This window comes from Pecten maximus, unplaced genomic scaffold, assembly GCF_902652985.1.
Source record: "Pecten maximus unplaced genomic scaffold, xPecMax1.1, whole genome shotgun sequence".
NCBI classification, from domain to species: domain Eukaryota; kingdom Metazoa; phylum Mollusca; class Bivalvia; order Pectinida; family Pectinidae; genus Pecten; species Pecten maximus.
In genome coordinates, this window is record NW_022979390.1 from 1,608 (window position 1) to 29,436 (window position 27,829).

The 27,829-nt window shown below is 36.0% G+C and overlaps 3 protein-coding genes and 1 long non-coding RNA gene across 4 annotated transcripts; 3 read left to right on the plus strand and 1 right to left on the minus strand.

Annotated features, from left to right (window-relative positions):
- The first annotated feature begins 358 nt into the window (after positions 1-358).
- LOC117318570 lies at positions 359-4,519 on the plus strand. The gene is made up of 4 exons (XM_033873541.1): positions 359-790; positions 1,706-2,047; positions 3,408-3,639; positions 4,338-4,519. Exons 1-4 carry the CDS (start codon positions 359-361, stop codon positions 4,517-4,519), a joined length of 1,188 nt encoding a protein of 395 aa, XP_033729432.1.
- Positions 4,520-5,179: 660 nt separating this feature from the next.
- On the plus strand, positions 5,180-7,780 carry LOC117318569. The gene is made up of 3 exons (XM_033873540.1): positions 5,180-5,718; positions 5,924-6,139; positions 7,091-7,780. Exons 2-3 carry the CDS (start codon positions 5,978-5,980, stop codon positions 7,778-7,780), a joined length of 852 nt encoding a protein of 283 aa, XP_033729431.1. The 5' UTR covers positions 5,180-5,718; positions 5,924-5,977.
- Positions 7,781-9,056: 1,276 nt separating this feature from the next.
- On the minus strand, positions 9,057-12,134 carry LOC117318571 (mediator of RNA polymerase II transcription subunit 34-like). The gene is made up of 2 exons (XM_033873542.1): positions 11,762-12,134; positions 9,057-10,073 (listed from the first exon to the last, which is right to left on the minus strand). The coding sequence occupies exons 1-2, from the start codon at positions 12,070-12,072 to the stop codon at positions 9,227-9,229; spliced, it is 1,158 nt and encodes a 385-aa protein (XP_033729433.1). The 5' UTR covers positions 12,073-12,134; the 3' UTR covers positions 9,057-9,226.
- A 5,407-nt stretch (positions 12,135-17,541) lies between these two features.
- On the plus strand, positions 17,542-20,255 carry LOC117318572. Its single transcript, XR_004530405.1, has 3 exons — positions 17,542-17,786; positions 17,903-17,984; positions 19,834-20,255. It is a non-coding gene; the product is annotated as an uncharacterized LOC117318572 (long non-coding RNA).
- The last annotated feature ends 7,574 nt before the right edge of the window (positions 20,256-27,829 follow it).

The following is a 27,829-nucleotide window of genomic DNA, read 5'->3' on the forward strand; positions in this document are numbered from 1 at the left end:
TTATTACTGATGCTTGCTAAATATAATATAGATAATGGCCTTGAATACTTGTGTGGTGTGCAATGTGCCAAAGGTGAAGTTATGTCCATTATCTGGTAATAAATCCAGAGAGAACAATTATATCACTAAACTTGAAGCATTCGCCGGAGAATCTTTGGACACAGATGTTTTAATGACCCACTTTGTTTGTCATACTTGTATTATTTTATTAGAAAACTATAAGTCATTTAAAGACAATATTGTAAAGTTGTGTGCTTCACAAAAAGGTGATCTAAAGTGACCAGCAAAAACACCCCCCTCTGCCCTTCGTCGTTCAGTTGCTGACCAGATTAGTTCATCGGTTGAAAAACTGAAACAGATGTCTATAAGCAGGAAGCGCATATGTTTTTCTGATCACGCTTATTCGAGTTCCTCTTCTATAGCTACTGCTGCTGCAGACATTTTAGATCCATCTTTATTGATCAGTGCTAGCTCTGATGAGAGTCTGTCTTTGAAGACAGATCAGGAATTATGCAGCTGTGTGAAAGACACTGTACTTTTAAAATTGAAGGACGTTGATTCCCTTGGTGAAAAACACATTTTTCATTTTATACTCAATGAAATGCAAGAAAAGTGCCCAACTCTTCTGGCTGTGTTGAACAGTGCTGTTGGTAAGAAGGAGAGCAGTGATCGACGGTTTGCTACCATATCAACAATCTATGGTATGATAATACATAGTCGTAACAACAAGGCCAGTGCCATCCAGAAGATCTACACCTCCCTAGCCATCAGATATCATGCTGATAATGAGGTATGTTTGACATGTATGAGTGTAGTATAGTTGTTTTACTCTAGTATTTTTCTTTAATTACTTTTTGATTGTTTTGTTTTTGTTTTGACATACTGCTAACATTTTGTTATTTTCTCTGTGTATATTTGCAGGAATGTAATTTGTTCTCCATAGTCAATGTATCTTCATGTTTATGGAATTGAACTGGGTTGATCATTGGTGACCAGTGGCTGAAATGACAAGTTCTAAGGATCCTGGTTCAATTCTCCAGAATGGCAACTTTATTCTCTCCTCCGGATTTCCCTTTTTTGATAGGTTTCCTTTTGATTTTTTTTGTTTTCTTTTGTTACCATGGTTTGTTTAGAACTGGCAATTGCTTTTGTGATTGTTACCAGGTGCAACTCCTGGGAACCATTAAAACCCTTCAGTAAACAAAATGTAATCAATAGGAAAACATAATCATCATTAAGTCTCCAGCAGTCACCTTATACAGAGGCAGATTTTTCAGCTGAGTATTAGAATTGTCTTAAATTATTTCATGATCAATCCATATTATTTCATGAATGACCAATGACAAGTATTCATTACAGCCCTACTGCTATGCTTGATGAAATCAAAATGTTAAACTTCATAGTGGAAACTTGATTGTGTAGTATTTGATTCACTTATCAGCACTCAAAAAAAATGAATGCATAAAAAATGAGGGATGCCTATTACTAGAGAAAGCTTTTAGTTTCGATGTCAACAAAACTGATACATGCAGGAGAACAATTGGTGCATTTGACTCTTACATATCAAATTTTTTCTAAAATTAATATTGCTGTACAATATAATCTACCGATGTACATATATATCATAAGTTATCTAAAATTATTATCATAGTGTACATGTAAATCATTTGCAAAGCACATATATATATACAAATTACAATTTCAGCTTTTGTCTCGAATGAACAAAGTTCATATTATGATGTCAGCTGAATCAAAGAGGAATATCATTTCCGAGTTCGGTCAACATCTTCAGGATAAGCTTGTGAAAGATGTTAGTGAGGGAAGAAATGGCAAGTTGAATGGGGACAACCTGGATATCAGGGTCATAACCAACGACATCCGTATGAAGAACAAAAACAAAGACTACCATTTCTTCGCTTCGGATTACATCTTGGATAGGGTAGATGAATCATCAATGCCTGTTCTACCACAAACTGCTGAACAGCCACACGCCAAACACTTTCTCCCATCTACAGATGAAACGTTAGTCTACAGGGAAAGTCTCAAGGTATTCAACATATAAAACTTTAAGTGAACATTTCTTTTCAGAAGAATTTCTTTTTCATACTAATCATTTAAGTGTTGTGTAATGTAAGATTAAGCTGCATCAATTTGAAGAACACATGATCATCTGTATGGATACAAGCTTTTTCTATGCCTGCTGTATATATGTCAGTTGGGAATAAACACCAGCAGGGTAGTTGACAGAAGAAATCGCAAATATTAAGGTTAATATGAAGCAATGCTGTTTGCAACATACAGTAATCCCTCGACCTATCGCCACTCGATAATACCGCCACCCTCGCATACCGCCACCTTGTCCTCTAGAACGGATTTTTGCACTCTTTAATTCCCCCGTTAAATCCGCCACCCTCGCATACCGCCATATGCTTTCAAGAACAAATGTGCCGAATTACTGTATATTTCCCTCGATTTCATCGCCATGTTTTTATCGCCGTGGAACGCTTTAGTGTCCTATTTTTAGATACTGGTACTTCCCCATTCAAGCACAGGTGAAGTTACGCTTCAGTGATTCTATTCGCTGATCGAATCGTCATCGGTATTGACAAGAGGAATGTTTGTTTTGTAATAAAACAAGTTATGAATTCTACTCACATTGTGTATGTGTACGACTGACTGTCCGACAATTTGTTTTGACGACAGTGAAACGGACCTTAACACTGACGATGACGAACCACAACATATTCCGAACGGAACAGAGGCAAAAGCCACTATAGAAACGGTAATGCGATTTCTAGAAACGTCGGACAAAACAATATAATTAGAAATAGACCCTTGCAGAGATTTAAAAAAAAATTATCGGAAATTATCACAGACAATATGCGACAAAAGCATATCAGTGATTTTTTTTTACCAAACTACAAAAACAATAATCATGTTTAGACACTTTTACTGTCCAGTATCTGAAATTGAAATGTTTGTGTTTTCTGATTTGATCACAATAAAAGACATTGGATTTCTACATTTTTGTTTTTGTTAAATTCGATACTACCGCCACCCTCTTTATACCGCCAATTACAACAAGAACAAAAGGTGGCGGTATAACGAGGGTAGACTGTAATTATATATATTTGTTCACTTAGTTCTTTGTTTGGGTTTAGAGATGGATACAGATAAACTAAAGTAAAAGTATGATTAAGTGATGTTTAACTGTACAAAGTGTTAAATACAGTCTCTCTCACTCAGCATTCAGCTGACTGACAAAAATGCTTCTTTGGCTCCGAGTTTATTTCCATTCCTGGCCTTGATGTGTGTTTTGACTGTTTTCTACACTAGTGTCTTCCTTCTTATGATTGGAAAATAATTTTTATTGACTCATAATTTCATATTTGTACACTCTGTTTTAGGTGCTGTTATCTAGAGTACTTGTTCAGCATATTCCTGCTTTTTCGTGGATGAAGAATGTAGCAACACTCCCTGCCCACAACCCACATCTTCTGGAAGAAGACATGGCCAAGATATCAACAGTTCATATGCTGCCAATTTCACTTCACAACGAAGTTTCATATGATGGTTGCATCCATATAATGGACGAGTATGTAAAAATGGTGAATCATTGGTATTCAAAGGCAGGACGAGGTAAAGAAATATAAAATTTTAATTGAAACAATATCCATTTGAATGACAATTGAAAGAAATTTGATAAACAGTTAAGGCCAAAATTAAAATATTGTTTTTTTCCCTTCCCTTACTGCGACCCTTCCAAATCTTACCTTTTCTATGATATTAAAATATGAAAAATGGTCAATCTGAATAACATGCTTCATACTGAATTTATCATTTTTCAGTTTGAATTCATAGAAAGGTCGCTTATCATAATAAGCCTGATGTTATTATTCAATCCATATACATGTATTTACATTTTTACTATAGAAAAAACTTCATTTATAAAAAAAAAATTCCAATTGATAGTTTAATACCTGGGTTTGTATATGTGTCGTCATTTAAAGGACATTGGCGGAACAGCCACGCTTGAATAAAATTGGCACCAATGATAATAATAGTCATTTGAGCGTTTGATGCAAGGGCATTTTCCAAGTTATTCGAACCGGCGTGACAAGACTCTCATTGAACAATCTTTATCTGTGTCATCACATGTACAATTAAACCATGTACTACGTCTCGAGAACCATTGCTTTCATACTTTTATTAAAGGCATTTTTGTTGGTAATGTTCTTATAGTGGGTCACAAAGCAAATGTAAATATTAATCAACGATAGCAGCTTGATATTTTTTTCACATATTTTCACACAAAAGTTGGGTTTTTTTCTTAACAGGCTGTGAACTGGAAGACTTAAAGGTTCCAGTCGGGGGAGACCAGCTGACACGTTGTCGTCTCCAAGGAGCCAAGTCACTGCGTGCTGGAGCTCACACCCAACAGGAGAGGTTCGAACAACTTTATCCCATTGTCATAGAGTTGTTTCACACATTACAAGACTTCTTGGAGGTAATTATATGACATTCAAAACCCAAGCTTTTAATAATTCTTATTTTAAAAGTGCAGTCATAACAAGAGGCCCAATGGGCCTGTATCGCTCACCTGGCTCTACAGCAACTTTGAAGTTGATTGAGGTCATTTCTACAGATACTATGCTGATTACCACTTTATTCAAATATCATATATAGTAAGCTAGGTTTATTCATATTAATAAATCTTCTAGTCCTTCATTCCAGCATTCTATTGGCCTAATATCAGATCTCGGAGGCTCTTGGCTATCGCAAAATTATTGTTTACAGATTTAAGCCAATTTCACCCCTGTGACCTTGAATGCAGGTCAAGGTCATTTATTTGAACAAAATTGGTAGCCCTTCACCCCAGCATGCTACAGACCCAATATCAAGTCCCTGGGCCTCTTGGTTATTGAGAAGAAGTTGTTTGAAGATTATAGCCTATTTGACCCTTGTGACCTTGAATGAAGGTCAAGGTCATTTATTTGAACAAGCTTTGTAGTCCTTCACCCCAGCATGCTACATGCCCAATATCAACTCCCTGGGCCTCTTGGTTATTGAGTAGAAGTTGTTTGAATGAAAAAGTTGACGCTGGAAGGCCGGCCGGCTGGCCGGATGCCGCACCACGGCATAAGCTCACTTGCCCTTCGGGCAGGTGAGCTAAAAATGAAACAGCATCCAATAAATATAAGAATCAGTATAATATACTCGTTGACTTCGTGTTCAAATTACGTACAGAGCAATGCACTTCAGCCTTTTTGGATGAGTTACTCAACACAAAGATGGTGTTTTCCTATTATCTGTTAATAAGTAGTCAAGTAATCACATTGAAAGGAACACTTATTTTCTGGTACATGCACTTCATCTAATTATAAGTATATGGTCAGAATATGTTTTATTATCTACGTTTGAATGGAATAAGAAAACACCTTTAATTCCTTGATGCAATTTTCAAGCATAGGTTGTAGTCAAGTTTATGGAATGATTAGTTCTTAAATCATTATCTGCCTCTGCCTCACAGTCAACCGCGTCATCAAGATAGTTATTTATATGCATTGTTAATTAATCAATCTTTCTTGGAATCATTAACAGAAGCTATGCAAAAGGTTCCTAAAACTAAACCATGGAAGAAATGTGGCAACATTAGCACATCTGAAACTAATCATTCAGAGGGTCAATGTAAATGGACAAGTGAAAGCCAGATTCAAGGTGAATATTTTTTTTCATATATCTAATTTGAAATCATATACATGTACAAATGCATCAAGGTTTAAGTCTGCCAATTGCTTTAAAGAATACCGATACTCTTTTTGTATGATATACAATATGGTTTCTGTGACCAAAACACTTGTAATACATATATATAACTTATCAATGGAACTCTATTATTAAGAAAAATATTTACTATACATAGGCACATGAAGATTTTGCAACGGTGGTTGGGCAAGCATACTTCCTTGCATTCATAATGGAAAAGTTTGCCATGAACACATTAGATGACACACCAAAACATGACATGATTCCGAGCAACATATGCCTTCAACACAAGCATCATAAAGAAGAGGTTGCAAACCGTGTGATGGAGGAGATAGTCAAAGACATCTTCATCCCATTTGAAGACAAGGCACAAGTATGTATAAACAAGCATTTGGCTTTTTTTTTTGTCATGCTGATTTCATAACATGGATTTCACATGAATTTCATGTGAAGTTCATGTGTAATTAAATTTCAATTTATTTTACATGCTTTTTTTATTCACTTAGATTTCAAAGAATTTTTCCCATGACAAAATTCATTTGAATTTCATGTGAATACAATGTATCCCTTGATTTCACATGAAAAATTCACATGAAGAAACATTGATTTTGTACAGGCACAGGTAGATTAACATTTGTACAGGGCAATGTGCAATCATAACTTGTACATGATTTATTTTTAATTTGAGTATAAAACTCTTAATTTCCAGAAATCTAGGTAGAGTGACATCCACATATGACATTGCTGCATACAAGTTTAATCAATGCACTAGATTCTGAGTTTTGAATTTCAAATTATACTCATGGTTTCTTTTTTTCATTTTTACTTATTTGCTATGATTTTTTATTTTAACAAATCAAATCAAAGCTTTTGTGTGGAAGTTTTTTCACTTTGGTTCGATGTATGTCTGTTCTGTTAATTTATTTTGTTTTCCTCATTTTATTTTGGTAAACATGGTTTGTATGGTACTGACAATTCACCTCTAGTGAATGTTACCAGGTTCGACCCCTGGAAACCATTCAATTTAAGCTGTTTGGAAAACAAAATTCAATTACTAGCACTCAAATGAATAACCTGACCTACTTTCAAGTTCACATGAGTTTGATACCTAATAATGATGTTAGGAATTTCTTATGTGAAATGAATTAAAGATACAAAGAATATTGATATTTGCTTTTATTTATCAAAATAACATTTTTTCTCCAAAATGTTTTTTGGTGATCTTACATTTAAGAAAAGTATGTAGAATAGTATCAAGAATTGTAATGCAATTAGTAATATTTGATATAATTAATCAAACCTTGGTTTACATATTTTAAAACAGACATGCAGGCTGAAAATGTCTCTTGGTAACTGGCAAACAGAGGCTGAGACCCCCATCAAAGACGACAAAGTAAAAGTAAATGTGGCTGTAGGTAAAACCGCAGTAACACTGGATATTCCAACAGCCACTGTAAAGAAAGGTTGTGTGGTAAAACTTCCTGGAGTTGACAATCCATTACATATAAAGGAAAAGGTATCACATACTTCAGCAAGTACCACAGATGGTCTACAAGATTATGTTGTGAACTTTTTACAATGGTATTTTGTAATAATCCAACTTCAGGATGCCATACATGAGGGTGATGTTGTCCGCACCAATGTGATACTGAAATATATGATACCATTCTTTTATTCTCACTCTAGTCTTTCTAAGTATTTTTCAGAGTGTATTGACTTTATATTGAAGACAGAGCTTACTCTGCCTCCAAACTATTCAATGAGGGTGCGGGCTGCATCCTTTGTGAATGTGCATGGTGGGAGAGGACAAAACAAAGCAGCTGACATGCACAAGGAAAATGAGGTTAAACTCCTAAAGGAGTTAATTAAGGGATTAGGAGCTAACAAGTCAGAACATTCTATTATTGCAATATCAAAAGCAGCTCCGGTAGTGGCTGCTGTTGTCAGCAATTTTGACAAAATGCTTGAACTGAAAAAGCTGTTAATTCTTCCCACAAGAAGAGATCGTCTGTAGATGACATAAATGCCATTTTACAGGTACTGAAAAATGTAGGTCTGTGGAAGTCTGGCAAGGTACGGTCTCTTGATGGGTTCAGGGATATGAAAAGGTCCCCTTTTCCCCTTGACAAAAATCACTTGTTCTTAACAATTCAGAGAACTATTGAGAGACTTCAGCGTGACCTTCCAAGTGTTGATAGTGATGAGGACAGTGAAAGTGAGACATAATCATGATTGTGAATTTAGAAACATATAAGAATATCAAAGTTGACTACCAACACTAGTGTGTAAGAGTTATGTAAGCTATAGTGTACCAGAGTACAATCAGCTACAGTGTACCAGGGTTAAGTCAACTATAGTGTACCAGAGTACAATCAGCTACAGTGTACCAGGGTTAAGTCAACTATAGTGTACCAGAGTACAATCAGCTATAGTGTATCAGGGAGCAGTCACCTATAGTGTACCAGAGTACAATCAGCTATAGTGTATCAGGGTGCAGTCAGCTATAGTCTATCAGGGTGTAGTCAGCTATATAGCGTACTAGGGTTAAGTCAGCTATAGCGTACTAGGGTGCAGTCAGCTATAGTGTATCAGGGTTTAGTCAGCTATAGTGTATCAGGGTTTAGTCAGCTATAGTGTATCAGGGTGCAGTCAGCTATATAGCGTACTAGGGTTTAGTCAGCTATAGTGTATCAGGGTGCAGTCAGCTATAGTGTATCAGGGTTAAGTCAGCTATATAGTGTACCAGAGTAAAATCAGCTAAAATGTATCAGTTATATATTTAAATGAGGTTTTTTCAAAGCTTAACATGAACATAATAGAAGTATGCTATTGTAGATTACATTTTGTAGGAAGCATTATACTTACTATGGATAGATATCTTATTTTCACCTGTCAGATATCTTTTTATGACTTATTATAACTATTCGTTCATGATATTACTATACATGTAAGATGTGTAATGAGATTAAGTTAATTACATCATTGGCATTATGATAAGCCTAATTCATCATTTCCATTTTTAAAACAAGTAATAAATTGATTGAAGATACTGTAAATCACTTATATTTCGCAAGGTATTTATTTTTGCGTTAATTTGTGAGGTGATTAAATCGCGAATTCAAATACCTCATGATTATTTCTATCTCTATGTGCCCATGTTTGTTCTATCGTCATTGTCACTTCTAGATAGACATTCCCAAAATTATGCATTCGTGAATATGCCTGAAAAAGTAAGCTCGTGAAATAAAATATTCGTGAAATCAAAGTGATATACAGTACTCATTATTTTCATGAATAAAAAATAAAAAAAAAAGCAAAATGGCATGAAAATTAAGCATTTTGGTGTCAGTGAGCACTATTACTAAGTTCCATTGAGCTGTACGTATACAAGTTCAACTGATTTTCAGCTCAAACTGTGATCATGAACTAATTATGTATTTATATACTGCTAAATTGAAGTTCAGACATGCATGTTCTCAGCAGCATTCACAAGGGACTGACGGCAGTTAGAACAGCATTCATCCATTGGGCCATCAAACACTGTCGTCTGAAAACCAAAGTATTTTACAAGTTCAACTCGCAGACATGCATCATTTACATTGCAAAAGTTTACCATGTCTGGAGACAATCCTTTCCGATTTTTAGCAATATCACTTTTGTTGTAATAGAGAATAGCTGTGGAATTTTGCCCTGTTCTTCCAGCCCTTCCTATTTCCTGTAAATATTTTTCCAGTGTTGTAGGAGGCCTACAATGAACTATGCGTGTGATGCTTGGTGCGTTTAAACCCATACCAAGAGCAACTGTAGCCAAAACAAGACGAAGGTGGGGATTGTCTTTTCTGAGTTCTTGTAAGATGTGACTTTTCATACCTTGTGTATAATCTGTGTGATATTGTGCAAACAGTCGAGACTCTGGTGTCTTGTCAGTGGAAGGATGATACTGTAATTCTTTCAGAGTAGAATTAAGATATTGGTAGTAATATCCAAGTGCATCCAAACTTTCTACATAAACAATCGTAACAGGAAAGTCTAGAAGCTTAATTTTCAGTTCTTGCGCTAGGGGGTCAATCAATTCATCATATTTGTCAGTCTTCTTTGAGTTTGGAAGACGGGGCTTTTTGTCTATGTATATATTTGGTCTGTCAGGATTCACAGTCACAGTCACATGGTTTTCGTACTGGAGTGTCTTTGTAAGCTCAAGAATAGAGGATAGAGAAGATGTAGCTGTAACAGCAAGATGTGGGCATCTGCTGAATAGACAGGTCAAATCTCCCAACTTCTTGAACTTTGGTCTGAACTCCTCTCCCCTGTAAATGTAGTTAACTTAGTTATCATTTTAGTTCTAAAATTATTGCACATGCTGTTAGATTGAGAGAGATACATGTATAGTTAAGACATTATTAATTCATGCACAACTCTGTAATTTGTTATACTCACGTGGAAAGCAATATTATAAACTAAAGTATATAGCATGATAAGAGAACCATGTACATGTACATATATAAATACAGACTGTACTCAATATTTGCTGCACTGGATGAATCTTATTAATAGTTTCCACATCAAATTATTTCTTGATTGATGTTTATCTTTTGTTAAGAAATAAATAATAATACAATCATACTGAAATGAATCAAGATATATTGATCAAAGATTTCAGGAATTTTTCTCTCTTTTGAAAAACAGAACAATACGGACCATTACGAATGACTCTCAGGAATCGAACCTGATGACCAATGTATACGTAACAGTCAAACCAATACAGCCAAGCTTTCAAAATTGATCCCATTGCTCTGTTTTCTGTCATCAAAACATTTTCCCCAAAAGAATAAAATTCAGTGAACTGAAATTGGTGTCCAGTGCAGAAAAAACTGACATAATGTAAATTACAAGTATACATGTTTTATGATATTTTGCATCTGGCAACCTACTGTACAGTATAACTTATACAATAAGCATCCTATCATCTTAGTTTTTCTAAATATTTACCTAGCCATTTGCATAATTCAGACAAGTCATGAATATATCTATGTATATAATTTATATAGTATGTTTATCAATTCCTAAACTACATAATGTACATGTCCATATAAATGTGTATGTGTGTGTATTATTTCCAGAATTTGTCAAGCATGATATGTACGTAAGGGTTCACATGTACATTTGGACCAGTGTGAAATTTCAATTGATACAATGGAAATGAGGGAATTTATATTGATTTGCGAAGAAATTTCAATAACTTATACTGTATTTATATGGTATGATCAATGAAGACATTGCCTTTTTAGCTGAACAGAGTTGCATGGCTTTTATGATCTGAGGACCATGAATTAGAAGTATTTGACCATTTCAAAAGTCAAATCAATTTCTTTTAATTTTAAGGGTCATACGTATACATGCCTCATTTTCAAAATGACTAATCAATAATTGCTTTGTATAAAACATGTACATTTTTTTCTGGAGTGTCACTGTAATGAAAGCCTCTTTTATAATGATTCACAATGATAGTAAAATGCATGATGTTCAATGATTGATAGATGTGCATTATAAGGTATCATGTTATTCTGGTTATAATTTAAAATTTGTCTCAGCTAAAAAAAGAAATGTTTGATGGCGTGAATGTGAATGTACATGTACAATGTATATGCTTGCTTTTAGTCAAGATGAATATAATATTGATGCATTACAACTTCCAAAAAAAAAGTGGACACCAAAAATGGTTTAGTTATTTGTCACACAACCTGCATAAAACAAAACACCAATACAATTGCTAGTTAAGAAGACCACATACATGTACAATGCACATGCATGATTACTTTTATCTTTCAAGATCCTTTTACTAATACTACAGTAAGCAATTTACTGAACCCCAGCCCCCAATTAATAGCACCCAACCTTTTACCCATAATCATCATTTTTTTTATCGAGGGTGTATTATAAAAGAAGAAGAATAAATTTGTATAGACTTAAGCTAAATTGTAAATAGGATACCTACCACTCTGCGATCATGTGGACTTCATCTATAACAACACTACAAATTTTGTCCTGGTATAGAGGCGATCTCAAAACAGAATGCATTCTTTTGCAGAGGGCGGATTCTGGGTGAGCATACATCACATTATATCGTCCGTCTGTTATGTCTTTCCATGCAATGTCTTTCATCGTCCATGCAGCAGAAACTCCGTCTTCGTCAGGGGAAAGGTCATCGTCAATCACACCCTCCGTCATAAATGTTTTACTAGTTGAACCCGACAAATAACATGCAGCTATACCCTTTCCCCGTAACCCTATCACTTGGTCCTCCATTATACTGTTTAACGGGCAAATAACCAGGACAATATAAGGTGTGCGAGAGTTATGTTTTCGCTGAAATAGCCAGGAAGTAACTGGAAAATGACGCTTTTGCTCCCTTTAAAAACTAAAAACGCTTTTTGCAAAAACCATTTTTTTTCCCCAAATTTTAGAAACAAGTCCTTTTTAAATAAATGACAAAGTCCGCCTTTTTCAAAGGGGAAACTTTTGTCCTTTCACCAACCCAAAAATTTTTTAATCCGCCCTTTTTATCCCCGGGATTTTCTGTTTCCAAACCGAAGGCCCTTGGCCCCGTTTGTTGGATAAACTCCGCCTTTATCCGAAAGGCCTTTTTTCCCCTTCGAAGTGGACTCCCGATTGGCGTTTTTTGATAAACCCCCTCCTTGCTTTTTTCCTGAACCGGGGTTTTTCCTTTTTTAAAAAAAATTTGTTAAAAAAAACCAAAAAAAGCCCATTGGTTCTTAAATTTTTCAAAACGAAAATTTTCCTAAAAACTTAAATTTGTTTTTTCAAAATTTCATCCTAACGGAAAATTTAAGAACTTTAAAAAACCCAACAGGAACAGAAGATTGGCGGGGTTTTTCAAAAATTTTTAAAAAAAAATTTTTGCCTAACAATTTACTTTTTATAATGGTCAAATTTGAACAAAATTTTAGAAGCATCCCGGGGAAAAAATTTTAAAGAGGGTCCCCCAGGGGTGAGGGCGGGACCGGGTTTAAAATTTTTTTAATTAAAATAAAGAACGTCTGTTCCTCACAATTACCTCCTAAGGGGTGGGAATTTTTGGAACAAATGGGGCGGGGAAGGCAAAGGTAGGTACTCAAAATTTCCCAAAAAATTTACGGGAGGCCAGGGGCCCGAGGGCGGGCCAAGTAAATTGGCTTTTAAAAAAGAACGTTCTTTAAAAAACTTTCCCCCCAAGGGTTAAACGCTTAAGGCACGGGGGAAATTTAAATGAAGGGGGCCGTTATCACCACTGGCGGGGGTGAAAAGGGGTAAGGGAGAATACCTCCCCCAAATTTTAATGAAATTATGGCAGGTTTTATTTAAAAAAGACTTGGCCCGCAAATTCCTAAAATTACCTCCCAAAAAAGGCCTAACCCACTTTTTTGGCCCGGGAAAAGTGGGGGAAAAAACCCCTTTAAAAAACCCGGTTAAGGTTTGGGTTTTAAAAAAAACCCCAAAAACGGGTTTGGGACGCCTTGGGGCGTTTTAAAAAAAAGGGTCCCAAAATTTTTTCCCCGAACATTTCCTTCCCTTCCCCAAAATTTTTAAATGGGGTCCTTTTCGGGGGTTTTTGTTAAATATAAAGATCCTCCGGATCTGATCAATCCATTATTTACACAAAAGGTTGGATGAAGTCAAAAACCGGGGGGATACTTTGTTTGGTTTCTTCAAGGGGGGAATAAAAGGGTCATCTTAAATGCGGTAAAATCAGGGTTGTTTGGAAAACCTTTTCCCACCTGTAAAATTTACCAAAGGGGGGGGGTAACTGGACTTGAGCCCTGGGGTACCACATCTGAGGTACCAAAAAAACCTATTCCCATTTACTGAGCTCCCTTTTTTCCAGGTTCTGGGGTCATTTCGGGTAAAGGAAATTTTTTTTTTCCGGGATTCAACGGAAAGCCTGGGCCCTTTTTCTACGGGCTTTGGGCCCAAGGAAAAATTTTGAACCTTTCCTCCGTTAAATTCATGTTTTACCCGGGGGGCAATAAACCAAAATCAAAAATTTATGATAGGGCAGTAAACCAGGAGGCCTTTTACAGATCCCCCGGTTTGCGGACAATGGTGGCCACATTGTTTGGGACCCCAAAGGCCCCTTCACCCCAAATCCCGGGGGGTACCGCCCCGGGGTTGCCCCCCCCCTTCTGTGGACCCCAATTTGACCCCCAAGGGGGTTTTTCACTTGATTCCCTTTTTGTCATGGGGAGGTCACATCCGGGGGATTCGGAAACGGGCCCATTCCGTTTTTTCCGGGTTTGAAAACTATTTTAAAAAATTCTTCCCTCCCTGTTGGGGCCTCCCGCGGGGGGCCCCATTAACCCAGTTAAAATTTTATGGCCCTCCCGACGGGGCGCACCAAAAATGTAGAAAGTCTTTTAAATTTAAAAAACTTTTCCATGGGGTTTAACCTTGGGGTAGGGAACTCAAAAAAAGACCCCCAAGTTTTTAATTGAAAACCCCCTTTCATGAGGTCGAAAAATGAAGGGGCCTTTTAAGAGGGGCCAAAAAGGCTTAGGGCCCCCTTACCCGGGTTTGCGTCCAAGTCCAATTTTTGTTTTTCGGAATTTTCAAGGTTCTTACCCCCGTTAAAGGCGGTTAATCCCTTCCGGGAAAAAAAACCCATTCTTGGGACGCTTAAAAAGGGAAAAAGCACCAGGGTCCAGCACGTTTGGCTTGGGATTCCAAAATTATTCCCTTGGGAAAAGTAGCATTTTTTTGGAAATTTTGAAAATTTCCCCGTTTCCAAATTTTGTTCCCGGGGGTTTGTGGGGGTTTCCCCAAAAAATTTTGGGGGGAAAAGGGTTCTTCCAAAAATGTGGGGGAGCTGTGCCCCTTAAAATTTTTAAAAACGTTTTTAAAAAACCTTTTTTTGGTCCGTGCCTTAAAATTTTCCCAAAAGGTTTTTTCCCGTTTTTAAACCAGAATTTCCACTAAGGGGCCAAAATCCTTCGTGGGTGGAAAATTCCTTTGTCTTGGGAAAAAAGGGGGCTGCTTTACAAGATTCCCGCCCATCTTGTATTGGGGACCCCCTCAAGGGTTCTCGGGCACTCTGTAAATTTTTTAAAAAAAATAATTCCTTTATAAAATTGAAAAAGGGAAAAGAAAAAAGTTTCTGTGGGCCACCTTCCCTTCCTTGAGGGTTTTTTGCTGTCCCCCCAATCCAAATTAAATTTGGTTTTTCCTTTTGAGGAAAAAAACCGTTTTGGTTAAAAACCCCCGAACCTAAAGGTCGTATTTCCCTTCAGAAAAGGTCCAAAAAAAATTTAAAAAACGCGGTTAAAGGGGATTAGACGTAGGGGTCTGAAAATCCAATTCCTTCTTTTTGAAAAAATTGGGGGGATTTTTTTTTTTTAAAAAAAACTAATTCCAAAATTCCCCTAAAAAAAAAACCGATTTCCTGGAAATTGGGTTTAAGTAATTGTCAAAAAAAACTTTTCCCGAAAAAAAAAAAGGCGGATCATGAAGGAACAGGCGCGGTACCCCAAACCAAAAAAGGTAAAAAGTTTAAATTTTTTTTTAATCCCGTATTTTTAAAAAAGCTTTTTTGTTTTTTTAAAAATTGAATTTTTAAAGTTTTTGTCTTTTTTGGGAAACAATTTTAGATTTAACATCCTCTACTTTGGAAAAAACAGGTTCTTTGTACCTTTTCTGGACTTAGAAAATTTCAGGTATAACTTTTTTGTACCTTTTCTGGACTTAGAAAATTTCATGTATAACTTTGTGTAACTTTTCTGGACTTCGAAAATTTGAGGTATACCTTTTTTGTACCTTTTCTGGACTTTGAAAATTTGAGGTATACCTTTTTTGTACCTTTTCTGGACTTTGAAAATTTGAGGGATACCTTTTTTGTACCTTTTCTGGACTTAGAAAATATTTACAACATCTGAAAAGATTGATTAATTTTAGCAAAACTTTGCTGGACTTAGAAAATTGCATGTATAACTTTTTTGTACCTTTTCTGGACTTAGAAAATATTTACAACATCTTAAAAGACTGATTATTTTTAGCAAAACTTGTCTGTATCTTTTCTGGACAACCTTAAGATTACTAAATAAGTCTTATGTTTGCTTATGACACATAATAATTACTGTTAATGTAATCACAAATAATTATACAAGACAGTGACAGTGAAATTCTATTACAGGTAATTCAATCAATATATGCTCAATCCCCATTTAAATGGAAATCTTAATAATAATGTACATATAATTGATTAAAATACAATTATCAGTGAACTGTAGGGAATTTGTGATGGGTCAGAGAGGCGAATCGCCTTTAGAAGACCTCAACGACAGGTAAGCTAGGTAACAGGTGATTGGAATCCGAAATGTGTGTTGAATTTGTCCATGTATAGATAAATTTTACATTCCAGAGAGGCATCAAAAATATTTTGATAAATAACATACATATAGATTTAAAATTAAAAAAGGTATTCACTTTTAATTTATTGCATTTTTAGTACAAGATTCACATCCTTGAAATGCGTTTTTTTTTTTTTTGGGAGGGGGGGGGGGGGGGGCAGTTTTTTTTAAAGTTTATCTTTTATCTCAGAGGACCAATCATTGCTCAGAGGACGTGAATAATTACAACTTAGCATTGATAAGTCAGGACATGAACAAACTCAGTTGTTAATCCCAACACAGACGTTCATAAACGATTTACGTCCGTAAAAATTAGGGGATCACGTGGGACGCTGGGTCGCTCACCCACAAAAACATTTTCCGGAAAACCCAAGCTTCATTTACACCAATGGGATTAACATAGCATGGTCTTTGTCAGTGCATCGCATATTTTCTGGATGTTTGCGATTTTGACATTAAATCTTGTAGTAGACACAAACTCCAGCGGTAAACAAACACACGTGTGTAACACTTGTGTCAGTTTGATCGTCCAAACTCTCAGACGCTTTGATTTAACTCCATATAAGTAAAGCGTTTTTATGATCTCGATATGACGTAAATTGCAATAAACATTTTAATCTGAAAACAGCACACACGATGTTTTGTCAGAGTACACATTAAACAAAACAATCAATTGGTCATATATATATAAGCCAGATCGTCAGATTATTCACAAAGGACATCTGCAGGAGAATTGATCTCGTAGCATTACAGTAGCCTAGTGCTGTTACTGAAACGTGCACATCATGTGTGTAGGCTACCTCACGAAAAGTGGGACCACGCACCAAAAGTTAACCGACCCCGTCAGGCACAAGCTGATCACCGAAGACCTCTTCCTCGGGGCATTAATTAGAATATAATTAGCGGCAGTCTACTGTACCGAACTCATTGAATTGTGGAAATACCTGTGTACCTGAGGAGTGTCCAGTTCACCTGCTGACATAGCGGTGTCCTGGGGCGTTAATTAATTAGTTACATCGTTGTCATGCCTGACTGTCTATGATTTGTTGCATTGGCCAGTTTACCTGGGTATCTCACCTGTGCACAATATTATCGGTATCAAGAATATAACAGATCATATGACACGTTAGTTTCTCTGTACAGACACTTATAATGCATGTGTGCGATCATGTGCACTGTGAAAGAGTACTATGTTGCAGTAATCATAATTAAATAAAAATATATAACAATAACTAAAATATATATATATTTAATAACATCGATAAGATTTCTTATGATATCGTAGGCGGCCTAATAACTTTATTCGACATTTCTCTTCTTCGTTCACTAGGCCCTACTGTACACATGTATACCCACCGCTAGGCGGCGCTCCCTTCAGTTTAGCGGGAGATTTGTATTACAAGTGGCGGCCATTTTGTTTGTTTACGGAAACGTGACGAAAGCTTAGACCTTGAACAAAATCACGTTATATATATATATATTTATTGGCGACATTTAATTTCCCCACTCACGGAATACCATCGACAAACTGGGATCAGAATATCAAATTTCGTCTAGCTTTTGGCGACTTATGATACCCCTTTCACCGGCAAACACTGAATTATCGGACAACATGAAATCAGGGTAAGTTATGTTCTAATTTCTCTTCGAATCGCAGATTTTGTCGCTCTCGCGATCCTTATACAGTACATTAAACAACATTGAGTTAATAAGTTCATATGAAATACTTCATGTTTCAGGACTAAATTCACCAGCATTCATGATCCTCGGACCACCCGGCCCCTACGCACAGCCGATTTATAAATGTTGCATCTTTCAATCGTAAGTTTAATTTGCTTGCCAAGTGATTATTTTTCAATCCTTCACCTTCACTTCAGGGTCAATATTATGATATATTTAAAATGGATTTACACATATGTATGGCCATACACGTTTTTCGTTTATGGCGTTTGGTATGAACGTCCCAAAGTATATATAATATACTTCGTTTTTCAATGGATTTTCTTGAAATTCGATACACTATATTGGGGTAGCTAGGCAATATTAATAATTTCGTCAGCTATTTTACCCGATTTTTTTTTCATGTTTTCCCGTACATTTGTTACTATTTTTTACTGAAATAGACGAATATATATGCACCATAATTTATGGTAAGTATGAACATTTTGTTCTTTATTCCTAATTATACGCACAACACTATTTTAACATGCAATTAATATCAACGGAATCGGCTACGGTAAATTAAATATATATATAAATGAGAGGATTGTTACTTGTTGTGTGCGTTAAATTTCAAGGAAATCCCATTAAAATAAAGTACTAATTAAAAATTTGTCAAAGTATTTAAAATAGATCTACGAAGTAAAATCTATATACAATTTTAAGCACATTTTATTTACATAGACCATTGGAAAATTTGAGAAGAATCTTTCTTCTTTTATTTTATGTGAATTCATTTAAAATGTTTTATTGCTGAATTAACACACATTGATTGCTTTCACCATCAGTTTCCCTTTTAAGTTGATCATCCCCGCCCCCAATATATTAGCTTGTATGCAATGCAAGATGGCTGATCAGGCTGTCATTTTGAATTTTATAATTTTGAAGTTTCTCAGAAAGTTATTTATGGATCTTATTCAAAAGAAACATTTTTAGGCTTCTGTTTTCAAATTATTAAGATCTAGAAGAAGAGAAAAGTGATTCCTTATTTAGGAATCACTTTTCTCTTCCTTCTTAGGCTAAAGAACAGTCTTGTATATATGATATATATAAAATTGATATTTATATAATAATCAATACAATTACACGATATCTCTGGGGGTGTCTTTTTTTTATTTGACATGATAAGTTGTGTTTGTTAGCCTATAGTAATTACAACTGTCTCCCAGCCCTCAAATTTTGGTGCTGTCTTATAATTCTAGAATTTATTGACAAATTTACACGAAATGGGCCAGGTACAATTCACAAAATTATGTCAAAACCCAGGGTAAAAGCTCAAGGTCATTAGATTGAAAGGTTAAGGTATTTTTTAGCCCACCATCTGATGATGGTGGGCTATTCCAATCGCCCTGCGTCCGTGGTCCGTCCGTAAACAATTCTTGTTATCCCTAATCCTCAGAAAGTACTGAAGGGATCTTTCTCAAATTTCATAGGTAGGTTCCCCTTGGTGCCTAGTTATGCATATTGCATTTTGAGACCAATCGGAAAACAACATGGCCGATAGGCAGCCATCTTGGATTTTGACAATTGAAGTTTGTTATTGCTATATTTCTCAGAAAGTACAGAAGGGATCTTTCTGAAATTTCATATGCAGGTTCCCCTTGGTGCCTAGTTATGTATATTGCATTTTGAGACAACTGGAGTAAACTGACCAAAGATCAAGGTCACTTGGTCAAAGGCCAAGGTCAGATTTTGTTTCACTATCATTCCAACCAATATTACTCAGTGATTTAGGCAGATGGGTTCTTGATGATTATGGGAGATATATTTATTGCCTCATGATCAAATTGATGGGGTCCTTTAAATTTTTAGTGTTCTAGTTAATAAATTATAATAACCCAATTAACTCTCAGCCTGTCCTAGTTATTAAGTTATTACACCCAAACCAGAGTTACAATATGTAAATAGATCACTAACTGTTTTGTTTTGTTTTCTTTTTGATGGACTATAGAGTGTCAATCCGGAAGAAGAACCCTGATCAGCTCCTGGAAAAATCAGTGTTCTTGCAGTATTGTCAGTCAAATCTCAAGGAAAGGATCCCAGAAGAGGAACATTTACATTATTTCAGACTTTTTTCTTTCCTGTGTAACAATGCCTCAAACAGCTAACACATTTTATATATAGTATACAATACAATGTGTATTAATAACAGTCCAGTTAGAGTGCTGTGTTATGCGGTAAAAATACTTAATTCTTGATGACATGTTGGTTTTATGTTTACATTAAACGGTAGTTATAATATATACTAAAGAAACATAGTGGATAATGCCTTGTACAGGAGCAGGAGTATGACAGTGTAATAGTACATGACTGCTGCGTTCATCCATGGAAGGAATCTGTTATTCGAAATAAAGTTTTCCATAAGGAAAAAAATAGTGCTTTTGTTAGTCTTTCAAGAAAATGTGCAAAGTGAAAGGAGATTTCTGTGATGTTTTATGAATAGTAATTCATTGGTCTAGAAGACATGTATTTAATAAGTATATTTCTGGATAGAAAAAAATTCTGAAGCAAAATCTTTTCATATTTTTCTGTACCTTTTCCATACTTTTTCTGTAACTTTTCTATACCTTTTTTGTACCTTTTCAGTACCTTTTTCATACCTTTTTAGTACCTTTTTTGTAACTTTTTAGTACCTAGAAAAAGTTATAACTTTTTTGTACCTTTTTCATACCTTTATAGTACCTAGAAAAAGTTATAACTTTTTTTTAACTTTTTAGTACCTAGAAAAAGTTATAACTTTTTTGTACCTTTTTTATACCTTTTCTGTACCTTTTTAGTACCTTTTTTGTAACTTTTTAGTACCTAGAAAAAGTTATAACTTTTTTTTAACTTTTTAGTACCTAGAAAAAGTTATAACTTTTTTGTACCTTTTTCATACCTTTTCTGTACCTTTTTAGTACCTAGAAAAAGTTATAACTTTTTTTTAACTTTTTAGTACCTAAATTATACCTATTTTTGTGTGAAATGTAACTTTTTATACCTTTTTTGTACCTTTTTTATACCTTTTTTGTACCTAATAAAAGTTATAACTTTTTTTAGGTACAGAAAAGTTATCAAAAGTTATAACTTTTTAGTACTAGATTGGAACCGCTGTTTAAACATGGTTCCAATCTAGCATCAAAAGTTATAACTTTTTTGTACCTAAAAAAGTATAACTTTTTTGTACCTTTTTTCGGTATGGGAGAGGAACAATTCGATAAAATCGTAATTGAAACCACAGAAAAATCAGGAAAACTGCGCAAAAATTGATAAACACATGATTAAAAGAATATAATGCATTAATTTATCAATTGCTAGCCAATACTGCTGACACCATTAAAGTAACGTTGCTGTTACACTACAAGCTAAGTTACCTCGCTATAGAGCACGTGGAATGGTTCACTGTGGAAGTCACTGTATATCACCACGGGTCGCTGGACAGGTCAGGATAAGGTGATGATATAGCAGTCGAATACATGTCCAATAGAATATACTGGCTTAGTGTCCTAGCTAAAAGCCCAGAGCACTAAGGAAACTGGCACTACTTACGTAGAGATTACTGGCTCCGTTAAAAACAGAGGACGTCTAACACACGTGTGGTCCCGCGGCCGACCAGGTGTGAAGAGACGCTTACACGGTTCACGGGGTTGATCTTTACCTGACACAGGCCAGTTGACCGTCACGCACTTCCGGCGGCGTGAACAATGTGGTCAACTCGGCCCGAGACACTACATATAAACGACTTCTTCTCTGAAACCGAGCAATGGATATTGCTCACATATGCCTGGTAGCATCACTATGGGGTGAGGATTCAAAATTGTACAAATGATGGGACTGGCCCCCCAGGGGCCTGAGGGGCGGGGCCAAGAGGGGTCAATTAGGCTATATTGATATTAACGACTTCTTCTCTGAAACTGAGCAATGGATATCGCTCATATTTGCCTGGTAGTATCACTATGGGGTGGGGATTCAAAATTGTACAAATGGTGAGGCTGACCACACGGGGGCCTGAAGGGCGGGGCCAAGAGGGGTCAATTTGGCTAGATTGATTTGAACAACTTCTCCTCTGAAACCGAGCAATGATATTGCTCATATTTGACTGTGAGCATCCCTTTGGGGGTCAGGATTCAAAATTGTTCAAATAGTGGGGCCGACCTCCCCTGGGGCTGAGAGACGGGGCCAAAAGGGGTCATTTTGGTTAAATTGATATAAACAACTTCTTCTCTGAAACTAAGCAATGGATATCACTCACATTTGTATGGTAGCATGGTCATGGGAAGGGGATTCAAAATTGTACAAATTTTAGGGTTGACCCCACCAGGGTGGGGTGGGGGGGGGGGGGGCAAAAGGGGTCAATTTGGCTAAATGGATATGAACAACTTCTTCTCTGAAACCGTCTCTGAAAATTGGTTGAAACAAATTCTTTTCTGAAACTTAACAATGGATATCACTCACATTTTTGTGGTAGCATGGGGTTGCGCCAAAAGTCAATTTCATTTCATGGATTAATGCATTTTTTGGCATAAAAACCTCACATACCCATATAAAATGATATATTGACATAGCAATACTAGTGACAAATATACTTTATCATCATTCTTGTTTCATATCTCATGAAATCCAGGTGAGCGATACAGGCTCTCTGGGCCTCTTGTATTTCAGTTTACCACACCAACAGGTTGCTTAATTCATTGGTATCATTTATTTGCAAAATTGTTATCATTTTCCTAATTTTGCATATTTATGGTATAGATGAACATTATTTCATCAAAGATTTTCTCAAGACATCAAGAAATTTCATATTGTAAACTGCTTGGGGGTAAGTTTTCCCTCGCATTAGCATGCAGAAGCAGCCTGTTGACAACCTTCAATGTCAATTCAATTATCTAGTATCATGTATTGTGTATGTGTGTTAGAGACTGTGTCGTAGTCTAGGCGTAACTATGTCATGTATTGTGTATATTAGACACTGTGTTGTAGTCTAGGCGTAACTATGTCATGTATTGTTTATATTAGTCACTGTGTCGTAGTCTAGGCGTAACTATGTCATGTATTGTGTATGTGTGTTAGACACTGTCATAGTCTAGGTGTAACTATGTCATGTATTGTGTATGTGTGTTAGACACTGTGTCATGGTCTAGGGGTAACTAGGTCATGTATTGTGTATGTGTGTTAGACACTGTGTCATGGTCTAGGGGTAACTAGGTCATGTATATAGTATGTGTGTTAGACACTGTGTTGTAGTCTAGGCGTAACTATGTCAAGTAATATGTACGTGTGTTAGACACTGTGTCATGTATTGTGTATGTGTGTTACATACTGTCGTGTATTGTGTATGTGTGTTAGACACTGTCGTAGTCTAGGCATAACTATGTCATGTATTGTGTATGTGTGTTAGACACTGTGTCATAGTCTAGGCGTAACTATGTCATGTATTGTGTATATTAGACACTGTGTCATAGTCTAGGCGTAACTATGTCATGTATTATGTATGTGTGTTAGACACTGTGTCATAGTCTAGGCGTAACTATGTCATGTATTGTGTATGTGTGTTAGACACTGTGTCATAGTCTAGGCGTAACTATGTCATGTATTGTGTATGTGTGTTAGACACTGCCATGTATTGTGTATGTGTGTTAGACATTGTCATGTATTGTGTATGTGTGTTAGATACTGTGTCGTAGTCTAGGCGTAACTATGTCATGTATTGTGTATGTGTGGTAGACACTGTGTCGTGGTCTAGGCGTAACTATGTCATGTATTGTGTATGTGTGTTAGACACTGTGTCATGGTCTAGGCGTTACTATGTCATGTATTGTGTATGTGTGTTAGACACTGTGTCGTAGTCAAGGCGTAACTATGTCATGTATTGTGTATGTGTGTTAGACACTGTGTCGTAGTCTAGACGTAACTATGTCATGTATTGTGTATGTGTATTAGACACTGAGTCATGGTCTAGGCGTAACTATGTCATGTATTGTGTATGTGTGGTAGACATTGTCATGTATTGTGTATGTGTGTTAGATACTGTGTCGTAGTCTAGGCGTAACTATGTCATGTATTGTGTATGTGTGTTAGACACTGTGTCATAGTCTAGGCGTAACTATGTCATGTATTGTGTATGTGTGTTAGACACTGTGTCATGGTCTAGGGGTAACTAGGTCATGTATTGTGTATGTGTATTAGACACTGTGTCATGGTCTAGGTGTAACTATGTCATGTATTGTGTATGTGTGTTAGACACTGGGTCATAGTCTAGGCGTAACTATGTCATGTATTGTGTATGTGTGTTAGACACTGTGTCATGGTCTAGGGGTAACTAGGTCATGTATTGTGTATGTGTATTAGACACTGTGTCATGGTCTAGGTGTAACTATGTCATGTATTGTGTATGTGTGTTAGACACTGGGTCATAGTCTAGGCGTAACTATGTCATGTATTGTGTATGTGTGGTAGACACTGTGTTGTAGTCTAGGCGTAACTATGTCATGTATTGTGTATGTGTGTTAGACACTGAGTCATGGTCTAGGGGTAACTATGTCATGTATTGTGTATGTGTGGTAGACACTGTGTTGTAGTCTAGGCGTAACTATGTCATGTATTGTGTATGTGTGTTAGACACTGAGTCATGGTCTAGGCGTAACTATGTCATGTATTGTGTATGTGTGGTAGACACTGTGTTGTAGTCTAGGCGTAACTATGTCATGTATTGTGTATGTGTATTAGACACTGAGTCATGGTCTAGGCGTAACTATGTCTTGTATTGTGTATGTGTGTTAGACACTGTGTTGTAGTCTAGGCGTAACTATGTCATGTATTGTGTATGTGTATTAGACACTGAGTCATGGTCTAGGCGTAACTATGTCTTGTATTGTGTATGTGTGTTAGACACTGTGTTGTAGTCTAGGCGTAACTATGTCTTGTATTGTGTATGTGTGTTAGACACTGTGTTGTAGTCTAGGCGTAACTATGTCTTGTATTGTGTATGTGTGGTAGACACTGAGTCATGGTCTAGGCGTAACTATGTCATGTAATGTGTGTTAGACACTGTGTTGTAGTCTAGGCGTAACTATGTCTTGTATTGTGTATGTGTGTTAGACACTGTGTCTTGGGCTAGGCGTAACTATGTCATGTAATGTGTGTTAGACACTGTGTTGTAGTCTAGGCTAGACCCTGAGATCTCGTATCTGTTAATGTCTATATCTACAGATGGACAGACTACCACACATATCACATATAATCGTTATCACTGGGAACACCGTACATATCATGTCTCAGTTTTAATGCTGCTGTTACATGGATTTTGTATTTCTTTTTTAACTCCTTTCAGATAATGTTTAGGAGATTGGGAGGGCAGGTTGCGACGGAAAAGCTGCAGAAGCAGTTATGTTTGTAAATAATACTGATATAGGATCTAGGTATGCAGATTCTTCAATCAAAGAGTATGCAAGATGTAAAACATGTAGGAGAGATTCCATTAACAAACATTTTCAATCTATGTATGTGAGTTCTGACATTTCTAAATGCTGTGATATTTGTGCAGGAATTGGTGATATCATAATGAATGTAGCTTCGATATTCTACTACACAAAAGTTTGTGTTGAGAGGATTACATCAGTTTGTTAGGGCAGATGATACTGAACTTCTGAGTGAGGTGTTGAATCAAAGGATGATACAACGTATCATTGACTGTATGGAAATCCTTCAAAGTAGTGATGATGTCCATAGAGTGATTCATCTACCAAAATTAATTACAGATTCAGTGTTCCAGTTGATTCAATCAGCAATGTCTATTGATTAGTGATGTGTACATATAATGTACATATTCATCTCATATATATACATACTTTTAGATTGATACATTTGGTGTATATATATATATATATAGAATAAAGTTGAAATGTCCATGTGACAATAAATAATAATAAAATAAAAAGCCAAACACAGATCTGCTGTCTCTCTTACATATATATATATATTGTTTGATCATTGTCATATTAAAGAGATTCAAAAGAACATTGTCAATTGCGTCAGGTGACAATTTAAGTCCAGGGGCCTCTTGTTTCTTGTTATCAGTAGTTTAATTACTTGCATTAGTATTATTTATGGAGAAATTTCAGACAAATTTGACATGTTTTCAATTAATGTATTCATATTATCTGGTATGTATATACTTTATAGATTATCATTTATGATACTTGATAGTATTGAAACAATATTTTTCTTATCTTCCAGTAAATCATATAAACACACTATGACACACAAAATATTAGAGTTATTATATACATTAGATTTGTACTATCATATAGGAACATGAGGTTATTTGGTCATCAAATATGGTCATCAAAATAAATTTGTGTGAAATGTGATTTGATATAGGCCTATAAAGTTCCTTGAATGTGTCACTAGTAATAAATATGTTCTTTTAGAAACTCTTATTTTCAGAAGTGTTGGTACAAGGCATTTACTTGCCAACATCAAAGTCCAGAGTGTTCTTGTGTGTATCTATCCAAGAAAGGAATTTTACTTGGTCAAGAGTAGAGCACAGGGGATATTTTATGTTCTGCAATTTGGAGACTTTTCTGCCAGGCACATGGTCATATGGATGAATTTATCTTAAGTCAGTAATGATTTTCTTTTCATCATCAACAGCAGATTTATACTTGTGTTTCTTGGACCTTACAACAACATGCATACTTTAGTCAAAAGAATATACAATATTGTCCGTATACCAGCAAGCGCCTTTGACCTCTTGATTATTGTTTTTGCTTTATTATCGGGGCCGAGACCTTTCAGCAGTGCACGTGTCTTTACCTTTTTCACAAAATGTTCCATTTGCAAATCTGCTGGAATGTGTGTTATTTTGTCCCAGATTGTTGACAAACAGTCCATACACATATTGATGTGCTATTTGTTTGCTATAGCTTGCTTGTTGAAAGCTAAGAAACCTCAGAATTTCCAGGGTATACTTTGAATTGTTACTTAGAGCCTTGAAGAGCAGCATCATGTATTTTAATGTTGTCATAAGTCAGTCTCTGTCTGGGGTGCTACATACATCTAACAACTCCATATACAATAAACCGAGCTCAAGAACCAGCTGTGCATAACTTTTTAGCAAATCATCACTTTCCACCTTCTTCAGTTTTTTGAGTACAGGGAGGAATGTATCTCTGTGGTACGCCCATCTGGCATTGTAATTGTCACATGTTTCAAGTCAAATGTTGGCTGATCAACGTTAGATTCAGCACTAGGTGGATCCTGAATCTTGCCCAAGATATATGGGTCAATGAATTCCTTCATTACTTCATTCCACCCCTTCTTCTTGTCATCTTCTGTCTTTGAGTCAAATTCAGGTGGGACGTTCTTAGTTGGCTTTCCCTCAGTGGAATCCATTCCAAAGAATTCCATCAAAGCTTCTACTATGTATCTTATTTTCTCTGCAAACATTGTGCCCTCGTCATAACATTCAACAAACAATTTGTCAAAAATCATTGTTAAAAAGTTCATGGCAAGATTAAACATTTCAAATGAGTTTAGGTACAGATTATCATACCGTTTTGATGGAGAAAAGCTTTCTGAATGAAGGGCTTTAGCTCCTGAGAATCTTTCCCTGGTCAGTTGATCCCCACCTATTTGAATTTTTTCCTGTTCCATTCCAGTCTGCCTATACTACTGATTTTGTTGACCTGGGATTGATAGTCATCCAAAATCTTAACATCATCGTAACATTGTTCGTTGTATGGCACAACAGGCAGAACAATCAAACCTGATTGTTAAGCAAACTGTTCTGTGTATTCACTGACAACTACACTTGGTGTAATTTCTCTTAAAAATCCAAAGCAAGAGAGATGATACAAATCATCATGAGCTATCAAAACTGAGTAATATCTCTTTTTAGCAAGGTTTTGTCCATGTCTGTCGGAATGTAATGGCCATAAGTAAGGTCTTTTACTAACCCCCTTTTCCGT